The sequence below is a fragment of the Apostichopus japonicus genome, chromosome 9 (assembly GCF_037975245.1).
Source record: "Apostichopus japonicus isolate 1M-3 chromosome 9, ASM3797524v1, whole genome shotgun sequence".
NCBI lineage: Eukaryota > Metazoa > Echinodermata > Holothuroidea > Aspidochirotida > Stichopodidae > Apostichopus > Apostichopus japonicus.
The window spans coordinates 3960914-3974263 of NC_092569.1; the positions used below are offsets into that span (position 1 = coordinate 3960914).

The 13350-nt window shown below is 37.1% G+C and overlaps 1 protein-coding gene across 1 annotated transcript in view; it reads left to right on the forward strand.

Annotated features, from left to right (window-relative positions):
• The window catches only part of LOC139973375 (acetyl-coenzyme A synthetase, cytoplasmic-like), a 32837-nt gene continuing 19487 nt past the window's right edge, over window positions 1-13350 (forward strand). The window contains exon 1 of the mRNA XM_071980003.1: window positions 1-365. Coding sequence (XP_071836104.1) covers window positions 43-365 — 323 coding nt within the window. The 5' untranslated portion in view covers window positions 1-42. The remainder of the gene's footprint in view (window positions 366-13350) is intronic.

Below are 13350 nucleotides of genomic sequence, written 5' to 3' on the forward strand. Positions count from 1 at the left end.
TTGTAAAATACTGTCATTATCAACTCATCGCGAGAAACAAGCATGGATGCCGGGGACTCTGCTGAAAAGGTTTTCGCACCAAACGTTGAGGTGCAGCAAAGTGCCCACGTGAAAAGCCTTGATGAATATAAGACACTTTATCAAAAGTCCATCGATGAGCCAGTGGCGTTTTGGGGAGAAATACTGCAAGATTTTCATCTGGAGAAACAGCCCCGACCAAACAAAAGCCTCGAGTTCAATTTTAACTGTGATGACGGTCCAATAGGTGTGAAATGGTTCCAGGGGGCCACTACTAATGTATGCTACAATGTTTTGGACAGAATCGTCAAAGAGAAGGGCAAAGGAGATAAAATTGCCTTTTACTGGTAAGACTAAGAGAGTAAGAACCTCGGTAGTCAACGTCCTATCTTGGCAGGCAGTGACTTACTGTATACTGTTGCGCGGTCATGTTATTGTTACTTGTTAGCATTAGCCTAGGCTAGAGTTTAGGCTAAGCATACACTGTACTCTAGGCAAGGATGAACAGTAAGTGTCAAAGCTCTTATCAATGTAATCCCCGATGAGACTATTCAAATCTTTTCAAAGTCCAACATCCCTGCATTGACAACACATACTAGTGAATAGTGTCACTAGCCTAGTATGTGTTGTCAATGCAGGGATGTTGGACTTACTAATACATTTGCAGGCTAGGCCCAATAGCAGGAGCTCTCATTAACTTTGCATGTAACTAAATTTCTCTAATATTATGGCTGGGAAAGATGCTACACTGACTGAGCTGGGAGTGGGACTAGTTACAATATTTTCGAAAATTATTTACGTGCTTTTCAATGGGTGTAAAATTGGCAAGTAGACATACCTCTGGGGCCCTAGGGGATACACTTATGATGAGATTAGACCCCCTCCGAGGTCAGAATAATATTTCAAATACTACTTCAATGTTTCCCTGTGATTTACTTGCTGTTTCATTAAACAGTCTTGCATTGAACAAAATGCCCAAATTCCTCGGTAATGCAATAACAGAGAAACCTTCGACTAAGAAATTTTAGCATTACCATTTAGAGATTTGAGCTTGTTAAATGTTCAAGGCCATGCATACTTAAAAAGCAGTTAGGCTACAGCTAGGTAACGTTAGGCTAACTCAGTCACTGAATGTTCACAAGCTTAAGTTTATAACCAAATCACATAAAAACCAATCCATACTTGTGCAAACCAAAACTCATTTGGGAAAAAATGTTTTTGTATCTCTCGGTTTCACTACAATCTTCGTCATAATACTGAACGTGACCATCAACTATACAGCATACTGCACATGTGTGTTGAGCAGATATATGTGTCGAGCCTCAAGGGACCTATTATGATGCAAGGCCTGTTATGATGCACTTTCAAATATTTCATAACTTTATCGTAGTCTCCCAATGTGTTTTACACACAAACTTTACAAAGTGAAACCAAGTGATGGTGTCAAGTTTCAAACCTGCAGTGTATATGCTGTATCCAACTCATCACTATTAATGAAACTTTTATTGTGTAAGCTAACTTACATCCTGGAGACTGTTATTTGTTTAAATGTGTCAATTGTTAACGAAATTAATATCCCCATGTAGTCTTTACTATCTAAACGTTCTTATTGTACATATTATATCTGCATTGAAACAAAAGATAGTATTTTAAGTCCTTTTTAAGATCATCCGAGTGAATTATGGACTGAATTCAGCTTGTATTAAAGTAGACCGGGGCAAAGAAGGTTGCATTATGGTGCCATTTGGTGTGAACTTACAGTGCTACTGGCACGGTAAAGCTCAGAAATTTCATCACAATACGGAAAAAAATCTAGATACATGCAATGCATATGTTGGTAATTCATTGCAAAGACTAGGTAAAGTACAGTATATTGAAATTAGAGATGTTTATGTCATCAATGCTTAAATTTGGCCATACATTCCAATGTCTTTTAAAGCTCTTTCAAAATTTTACCCACAATGCTACAGTACGGCACCTGACATTGAGAAGATGTATTACTGCAATGTGTACATCGATACAGGATTAAGTGTCATGATGAATATGTAACAACCAGTCTCACTTATACTGTAAAGCTACGAAGTACTCTCGTGGTCAAGTCATATGTTTACGGTGTACGATACGAGGCCAAATACTGGGAAATGAAATACATCTAGAGTGATATCAATATCAGCTTGTAGATCAATGTTCACATCAGGACGCGAATCTTGCGGGATTCCAGCAATTTATCTATAGGGTCCTGCGTAAAATATTTTCTCCCGCAACAACTCCTGGTACTTTTCACATCACGCACCAGTAACTGTAGTTACACTACTCGCCAATAAACAAGCCGGATATTTTACAAAGATTGTTGAATTTTATTTTGTAAGGAGTATCTTTCCAAAAAGAAAATACCAGTTGGCTTCATTAGTGCGGCGCTGCACATTGTGTATTGGTCGCAATAGTCAACCGTGTACATACTGCACTGTATGTACTATATGTGCGTTAAATTTAAGTACCGGCATATCCACGTAGATGTAACTATTAACATCAAAAAATCCCCTGACAGAAAGAAAAAAATTAATAGTTGAAGATCCTCCAAAATTTGAAAATCCCACCCAAAAATAATTTGATTGGGGGGAATTCCCCCTCCCAGCCCCCCCCCCCCCCCCTTTTTAACATCCTGGTAAAGATCATATGTAATTTGTCATTTAATTGTATTTATACTTCAGAGTACTGACATGCTATGAGATAGGTTGCTGCTGAGCAGATGGGCTTTCAGTCAAAGTTCTCCATGATATGTTTACTTTCCCTTAAATTGAGTTTGTACTATGCTAACTGCAGTATGTACAGTAGGTACATTGTTATAGCACGTTATAGTGTGTATTTGTGTGTCTGACAAATGTTTGTGTGTCTAACAAATGTACGCAAGGAATCACAGGATCGCAAAATGCAAAACGTGGCAAATTGCTATACAAGTGCAAAGATGTTAGGCAGCCAATTCCAATGCAAGTATACAACATGATTGTACTGTAATACATAAATTCATTAAATCCACAATAATTTTTATCATAATATATGTATGTACCATGTAATAATACAGTATATAATGCAACAATATTACTGTGGATGTTTTATATTATATCATAACCATACAATGATATTATTGTATGATACTTTGTGAATAGGGTGTGTGTAGCAGTGTCATTGCAATGTACAGGAACCACTTTATTAGAGTAATCCTAGAACCTTTAGAACTGCTGGTATGCAAACAGGATGTCCAATGCTGATTTAAATATGGGTATCTATACTGCACATTATTGGTTGCCTGCTATGAAGACACTGTTCACTGGTTTACATTCCTTTAACTGGAAGGAGTTCTGTCACATGTTAAAGAGAAAAACATGTAAAGGCATCAAATGAAGCTTCTCAACAGAAGTACAGTACAATCCTGGCATGTACAGTACTGTATCCCCATTGAAGACTCATGGTTTTGTATCACACAATGTAGCCTTGGATAAGTCATGCTTCTTTGTCTTACAGTAATTGTGGGTTGTATCACACATTATAAACTGGATAAGTCATACTTCTTTGTGTTACAGTAATTGTAGGTTGTATCACACATCATAACCTGGATAAGCCATGCTTCTATGTGTCACAGTATTTGTGGGTTGTTTGATCGCACATCATACCCCGGTATCTCATGCGTCTTTGTGTTGCAGTAATTGTGGAATGTATCACACTTCATAACCTGGGTAAGTCATGCTTCTACAGTTGTGTTACAGTAATTGTTGGAACAGCATAGGTCTTTCAGATCCAACAGCTCTGCAAAGTCCCAGATCTACGTATACGTACACGTGTGTATGAAAAACTTCAACGTTTTGTGTGAAATCCCTCATGTGTGACGATGGCAAACACTAGTCTCGAAACCACTTTCGCCTCTTTCAATTGTTGGACAGCTTTCAAAGGTCTGCGTACGGTAGAACTTAAACATGACGATAACCATTGGGAAGGGTTTTAGGTCAAAGTGTTATACTCTGTCAACCATTGCCTGGACAAATACTGTATGGGGTTTAGATTCAGGCATTACTATCAGCCAAGAGTAGACTGGTTCAAACCAGGCGCGTATCCAAGGGGGGAGGCGAAGGGGGCAGTCGCCCCCCCCCTCCTTGAGCATATTTTTTGGTATGTTTTTAGCTAGTAATTTCAAAAGAGAAAATGCAAAGATGCAACTTACAAGGCCTGGGAAGTGCCATTTCCAGCGATCTGGGAGGCATTTTCAACCAAAAATTGTTCTTGAATGCTTTGCGCCAACCATGGTGGCGCTACGTTTAGACAGTTTGCAATGCTGTATCTAAGACTCTGATCATTTGCCTACAGTTTCAAAGTTTGGCAGTTTGGCAAATTCCTCGCTACGCGCCTGGTTCAAACCTCCATAAATAATGCATTCTGGTATCCTCCAATAGATGCATGACTCAGTTTAGATATTACACAAGTGCTACACATGTTCAGTATCAAATGAAGTGGACACATAGGAGGGGAAAAAAAGGTTCTTTTAAATTTTTCAAATTATGTTATATTTATAGTACTACAGTGAGGGCTGTAAATACAGAAATACATTTGTAGCAATATACAGTAGGTAGTGTGCAAATACTGCCGGTTTATATTTTTAGAAACCAAATTGACTTTGTGTACACTTTACACTTATTAGCTATATCTTTAAATTTAGAATTTACAGTACTGTACCTTGATAAGGTGAGCTATATCTAGCACTTAATCTCTGTAGATGTATGATAACAAACTTTTTGTATGTCATACTGTAACAGACAGAGAACGAGTGTGAAGGAGTTAGATCTACAAAGTTGAATTATTTCAGCGGTGTGGTCTTTTAGTTTTAATATTCACAACCCTTAGGCCTTACATGATGGACGTTTATTGTGAACAAACTGTAACTTGTTTAATTTAAAGCAGCATTTTGCGTCCTCTTCTATGATTCCACTACAGTATGCCATAACGACATTCATAACTAGCTACAGTAAATCTATTTAAATCTTACTTCAAATGGTGGCATAAAAGTCGAAAATTTGCAACTTTCAACTTTGTTTTTCTCCAAGATATTTTCCGTTGGGTTCCCAATAAACCTCACCCATAATATGAATATTTAAATACTACGAACGTCATTGACCAATACGTAATACAACACCATGCTTGATTTGTGTACAGTCTATATGGCAGTTGTACCAGGGAGTTCCACAATGTTTTACTTCACAAAATACCAAAATGTTTGGGGGAGGGTGGTTGTTAGTCCTCTATAAACAACTACAGTATACAGTCCTATACTGCACTGTATATATACCGATTACACTGTACCGAGGGGGAAGGGGTGGGGGGTCAGTCCTATATAAACAACTGCAGTAAAAAATTACAGTCCTATACAGCACTGTATATATACCATTTATACTGTACTGAGGTGGGAGGGGGGGGGGGGACAGTGGTCAGTCCTCTTACTGTACAGTACAGTACAGTTGTGACTGGAAAGGACATTGATACAGTACTGTACATGTCTGCCCCTCTGTCTCAGAGTAACATTCTACTGTACTGTACCAATGTGAAGACCGTAGTTCTTATTTTAGCACAGTCTTCCATGCTATTTATAGAGCAGCGTACTAATATTACTAAACTTATATATATGTTTAATAGTGAATACTGTAGTTCTCTGTGTACTATGGTCAAGGACCAGCGTTTCAAACCAAGACCAAGTCCAAGTGGGATCACTAAAGCATGATATACTGTGCAACACTGTGCATAGATACTGTACTGTAGTGTACATCCAATCTTTGTTTGCCTTGAATTGAAGATTATATAGATATTCTGTGCAAATGACACCACAATAGGGTAAAGATACTGATATGTTAAGACTGGAAGATAAAAGAGGGTTAAGAGGGAGACCCTGTATAATAAAAGCTTTATTTATATTAACTGTCTTTAAATAGTATTGTAAGCATTGGTGTAGGATCCCAATTTGATTTAGGGGGGGGGGGGGCTGTAACGACTTGCCCGAAAAATATCACCAAAATTTCATTCCACCCGTTAATGTGCATATCATATAGGCATGCATCAGTGATCAGTTATTACATACTGTAGCATGCCAATAACATACAATCATTTTCCGTGTTATAACCCTTCCATATTGGTTATAATTATTGGGAAAGTTGTTACAATAATAATGATAAATTTTAATGCAATTTATTTTTCTTTCAGTAGGTGCCCGAAAAAATTCTCAGCATATTGCCAGAATTTTCACAAAAATTTGGGGTTGGGGGCTTCAGCCCCCAGCCCCCCCCCCCCCGCCTCCTATGCCTATGATTGTTAGAACTGTATAATATTGCACATCCTCAAGTACTTGCCACTATAACAATGTTTGCTACAGTATTGACTGAATCTTGTCATGTAACGAAAGCTCTATTTATCAGACCATGGACTTCTACAGAAAACAAAGTTAAAAAGGAATTAGAAAACAGTAGGAGAAGCTTTTTGATATTAGCCAGAAATGCAAGTTATACATTTAGAAACAGTGCTTGCTGAGGAAACATTTTAGTTCAGTGATGCAAGAAACCAATTTTTGTGTCTTGAGAAAGAACCGAGAACCAATGGACTGTACCGTACCATACTGTGCTATGTGCAACGCATTAGATATAAAATGTACCAGGATTGGTCAGCTTGAAGAGCTGAAAAAAGTTGCTAAAATCATGCCACCTATTCAAAGTCAGTCTCAATCAAAGGTAGTGTTGACAAGGAAGAAGGGATCTCTCTCACTTAATACAGTTGTACATTATTTGCAAGTTTCCTGTACTGTGTGCAGTAGGGTACTATGTGCAGTAGTAGTGCTATACAGCTCACGAGGAGAGACATTGGTAATGACTTTTACAGACCAGACAACAATATTGAGGAAGTACAGTACTTGAGAATGAAATATCCTATTTAATCAGACAAACTAGTGAGCTTAGTAGGTATGGTACAGCCTGATAGGTTTGGAGGAACTACGCAGGTGTTCATGGGTTACGTGATTTCCCATCACTTTGTTCTTGCGTGAGCAGTGCTAGTACACTGTACTTCTCATTGTGTACATTGTGTATATATTGTGTACATTGTGTACATCGTGTATATTGTGTACATTCTGCATATTGTGTATATTGTGTACATTGTGTATATTGTGCATAATGTGGACATTGGACATTGTGTGCATTGTATACGTTGTGCACATTGTGTATATTGTATATATTGTGCACTTTGTGTATATTGTGCACACTGTGTATATTGTGTACATTGTATTCATTGTGTACATTTTGTACGTTGTGAACATTGTGTACATTGCGTCCATTGTGGGCATTGTATATATTGTGTATATTATGTACATTGTGTACTGTAATATTGTGTCGAGCCCGGCTCCTCCGATAGTAAAACTATATCGGGACTCGCGATAGAAAGGTACTGGGATGTCTTGATGCCGTATTTACGCTTCTTCAGGAGATGTCTCGAACGGAAGAAAACAATGACTTCACACAAAAAACAATTTGACGAGATAGGATTTGATTATTGATTCGGTATAATTTCTTCTCTGTCGATTCTCTTTACAAATAAAACTAAATTACAATGATTTGACTTGACTTGACTCCGTCAATTAAACAATTAGGAGTGATGAAATAGTAACGAAGCAATGACGAACTGATCACGGAGCGCTGACGGAGTGATAAATTTGCTGATCAAGTGATAAACTTTCGGCCTCCTTTTTCTTATATACCATACTTCTACAAAATCCCTCTGCGCACAATCAGGAGGCAGCCAATAACCTGACCATCCTGTATTAACTTAATGATATAAAAATAAGTGCGCTGGCACTGATCTGCCCTGATTGGTTGGGAGTTTGGAAGTCCATCCCCTTTCTTATGGAAACTTCCATACCACGTGAGAGAACCTTCTCGAATGTTCCACAGACATAATGGAATCTATTTTGGGAAAAGGCCCTGTACCAAGATTCAATAAGATAGTTAAAAACTTCTCGTGGGAAAACTGAATCCATGACCTAGATAAATACATAAGAGGCCTGTAAGGTGTCTCGATGGAGTTTTTCGGTAACATCAAAGAGATGGTATTACTATTTCATAACATCCCCCTCAATCTTTTAAAATTTTTGGATACTCCAAAATTTTAACATCATACTGCTTTAACTTATCATTATCTCAAAAAGGTAGAGTACTGTAAGCACATTCATTAATATTCATCGACTTCAATAAATGGCCTTCATATATCTCAAAGGTTAACATCTAGGTTACGAATTATTAAACTGATCATATGGTATATACATTGACACTATCTCCATGAAAATATTTTGTGTACCTCTTCAATATTGATGACATCATATGATGTAATCTAAAAAAAAAAATATCATTTAGACATCTTAAAGTTACATGACACAGCAAAATATGCAGTATCTCTAACAAAATACATTTATGCATTTCATACATCAATAATACATTTATATCAAAAGTGAAATCATGCCGTGAATTGGGGAGAGATCAGAGAATACTGGACTTAGTTATCTTTTAACTGAACAGAACAGCTCAGCGTTCCATAAAAAATTTCGTATTTTACAAAAAGAACCTTAAAATATTACAAACTCATTTACAAAACCTCCTCTTTAATGAAGTCATAGTTTCAAAACTGCTTTGAAACCTTGTGAATCATATACATTCACCTCAAGAAAATCAACAAAATGTGACTCGATAGCATGGTGACCCTAGGTATGCACTCCGAATTGATCTAGTAAAGTACCAAAGTACTAGATATTCGATACCATAAAAGAGACTCCATAGACTATGACATCAACAAATCTTTCTTCAAATTAACATAATACTTAACATCTTGTCTTCTAAACTTCATGATGAAATTTACTTTTGCATGAATAATTGAGGAAAAGAAAATATATACATAACTTCCTCAAAACATCTATACTTTCATTTGCTTCGATAACTGTTGCTGTAAGCAAAAGTTGCACATCTTCAATGCTGTCTCTAAATAGCCTTCAATATATAACATAAATGATGCAATGTAAAGATCCTTAAAATATTTCTCAATATATGAAAACCCATGTTGCTAATATTCCGGATATGTTCTAATTGCCGGGTAAACGTTTGAACGAATTCATAAGGAGAAATAAGGTATACTCATTACACATTTGTTATAAAAGATGAAACTAGGTCACTTGGTGGCGTTTTAAACAATAAAGCTTATATTGTTACACCATACAGTACAATGACTTCCACTTAATAGGTATGCAGGTAAATGCCATGACGCATTCCATTCATACAATTGTGGGTAAAACACCTGTTCATCTGAACTTAAAGCAATATGCAGTTATACTGTACATTCTAACCATATAATGTTTGCAACATCCTGCCTGGATTGCCTGTAATGTTCAATCCCTTTTCATGGAGAAAATTCATTATTTCCTCTGTGTTGGAATATTTCCCTACATTCCACCAAAAATCATGACTCTTAAAGCCTTTTGGAAAACATGGTGTCTGATAAGTGACCAGAACCTGTAATTCACCCAATTTGTATCGAGCACGTTGGGACTTTCATGTCTCCTTGTGGAGCATTTGCAAAAACTTTCTTTTGCCTTAATATGCTATCTTTCATGGAAGGATATGGAAGTGCTAATCCTTCATTATGTGCTCTATTCTCCAGAAAGGATGCAACATTCATTGGCTTAGTGCTCATAAGACACATGACGTGATCTGAAGTTACCCCTGGCAAAATGTTACCAAACTCATCATGAAACTCAATATGTGCATCTTGCATGACATTAACATTTTCTGCATTAGAAGTGTTACTACTCAAAACATTTCTCATTCGTGCAACCTTTTCACTTGATGAACCCTTTGTTTTCAAGACATTTCGCAATTTCTGAATGTTGGTGATATTCTTAGTTTCAGAGGATGCTCTTACAAAACATGGTTTAAGCCTGTTATAATTGAATACATCACTAAGAATTTCTCCTTTGAGAGTGGCCAACAAATAATGAGTCCTATCCAAAACTTGATGGATCACTAGTGGTCCACACCATTCTGCAGCAATTTTGCGAGAGTTCGCAGTCAAGGAGGAAGACGTTGGCTTATATAGATACACTAATTGACCCGTTGAATAAATTGCACCTTTGTCCAGTTTTGCACTTATCTTAACATTTTGAGCATCTTGTTGCTTCTTTTGTAAGACTAACATTACCCTTGACAAATGATCAAATCGTTTCTTTAACAATGCAGCATATTCTCCATGAGATTGTGATAATCCTGCCATTGGATTAAACGATAAATTTGTAAGATTTGGTGGCTTACGTCCAAATGCAAGTTCAAATGGGCTATAGCTACCTAACTGAGGAGAGGAAAATGTGTTATATGCATAGGCTGATGTTGGGACAAACCGTACCCAATCCGTACCAAACTGATTCAAGTTCACTTTGAGGAAATTTGAAAGAGTCTGAATGTGTCTTTCAACCTGTAAGCTTCCATGATTGCTTACACTGATGAACTTTTGTTCAATGCCTAAAGCTTTACTTAAGAGCTCCACTAATTTTCCTGTAAGAGAAGCTGCCGCATCACTTATGATACAAGACGGTGGACCAAAGGTTGTAACTACCCTCTGCAATAATGCTTCACATATTGTTTCAGCATCAAGTGTCTTAAGAGAAACACATACAACAAATCTAGTGATCTCATCACAAACAACCATCAAATGTTTAAATCCTGTAGCCGTTGTGGGCATAGTCTTGAAATCCAGACTAAGTCTGTCAAAAGGACGATAAGAATCAGGAATGCGAGCATGATATTGTCTCAATTTGTCCGGTTTCTTACGGAATTCTTGACAACGGAGACATGCCTGAATATAATTACTGATGCGTTGAAACATATTACGCAGATAGAAATGCTGTCTAATGGTCAAATATGTACGCATTACACCTTGATGATTACTTAACAAGTCATCATGATATCGAGATATTATCTGTTCTACCATAGTCTCAGGTACGACTAACTGAAGAGTCATCTTAGCATCATTAGTCTCATGCAAAAATATCCTGAATAACAAACTATTACATAACAAATAATCCTCTGCTTGAGAACGAACAGTTCTAGCATGCTTAACATTACTTGGAATAATATCATGTGCAAGAAAATCATAAATTGGTTTGTAGTAAGGACAAGTTTGTTGTTGAATTTGCAACTCTTTTACATCAAATGGCAGATCATAATTTTTGATCAGTTTTCCTTGAATTGCCTTCATGACTTTATTCAATTCCTTTTGTTTTGGAATGTGCCCTGTAACCAAATGATCAATGTTTGTTATGACTGGCTTCGGCTGAACAAATAATTCTGGTGGTGGTTCTCTGACTACCTCTGGCACTCTATGTCTACTCTGATCCACTAATCTTGGCTCTGAAGGTTGAGAAACACTTGTAAAATTTGGCACAACTAACATGTCTGGGCTAAATGAAGGTCCATTTTCACTCGGCATAGTAACAATAGGCCTTTGAATATATGTTTCTCTCTTGTCAGTAGAAACAACTGGTGTTTTCCTCTTCTGTGACTCAGGTTGTGGTCTCTGTGTAACATGATCATGTGTTGCCTTAGGAATGGATGTCCTATTAACTCTATTTGTTGATTCTTTGGCTGGGGAATCCTGCTTAGACTCCTTTGTGACTTTATTCGGAAATAAATCTGGAACTTTGACTCCCATTGACCTTGCCATTGACCTTGTCATGATTGGATTAAATGTCTCCTTAGGTGGAGTTGAAAAATCCTCATAAGCATTGAACTCTTGAGCAACCTGATCTATTTCAGAGTGAAATTCCTGTGGTGCTCTAGACAAATAATCTGCCAAAACCAATTCTGAGCCTTTCTTATAACCAACCTGAAATGTAAATTCTGACAATTTGAACAGAAGTTTACGTAAGCGTGAAGTTGCTGGTTCTTGTTTTGACTTAAACAATTCAACAATGGCTGAGTGATCAACATATGCCTCAAATTCTACATTTTGCAATAAATGTTTGAATGCTGTCACATTAATAAATAGACCCATCATTTCTAATTCAGTTACACTATACCTCTGACATGCTGGTGGTAATATCTTAGAGTAATATGCAATAATATTCTCTTTGCCATTAACTCTTTGTGTTAGGTATGATCCTGTTGCTACTCGTGATGTGTCACTATATAATACAAAACGACCATATTTCTGTGGCATATGCAATATAGGTGGAGTACACAACAACTCTTTAATACTTTGAAATGCACACTGATGTTCCTCTGTCCATTTAAATACCTTTCTCTTACGACTCAAATGATGTAATGGTCTCAATAGTGCTTGAATATTTGGGAAAAACGACGCCACATAATTAACTGCACCTACAAATCGTCTTACTGACTTAACATTGTGTGGTTTCGGTGTGTTCCTGATTGCAGAACATCTGTCATGCAAAGGTTGGATACAAGCCTCACCTTCTGGGGTTATTGAGAGCAAATGTCCCATATATCGGACTGAATTTTGAAAAATGCTACACTTTTTCGGAGAGATTTTCAATCCATTGTCCATTAAAACCTTAAAAATTGCCTGTAGGTGTTGTTTGTGAGATTGTTTGTCTGCACTGTACACAATAATATCGTCATGATGAGCAATACAGAACTTATTTGAATTTGGGATCGTTGCCAAAATATCATTAATTTGCGACTGAAAGATCGCTGGAGATAAATTCAATCCCTGTGGTAAGCGTTTATAATAATAATGCTTTCCTCCATGAAATGAAGCAATACCTGTATATTGTTGTGCATGAACACTAAGTGGCAGACAGAAGAATGCAGACTTTAAGTCAAGAACACCCAAAATTTTGGCTCCAGAGTACCCTATGGTACGGATAGTCTCATTCAGTAATGGAAATGGGTGATTGAGACGTTTTATCCTACTGTTCAAGTAGCGAAAATCTGTGACAACCCGTTTGTCTTTTGTTCCCTTCTTTGGAATGAGGAAAACCGGTGAGGTATAAGACTGATGTCCTACCGCTAAGATTCCTAATCGCACTAATTTGTCAAGCTCACTGGCGACAATGACTTTGTCCTCATCTGAAAGTCTATAGGGACGTATGTAAAATGGCTCATCATTAGTAAGCGTAATATCAGCCTCATAATTTGGACAGTGAGATAATTCACCATAAAGAGAAAATGCATCTCTATGCGAGTCTAGAAATTCATAAATGCTTTCTGTTTCTGAAGCATTCAGAATACTTTGTTCCAAATTAATGTTTTC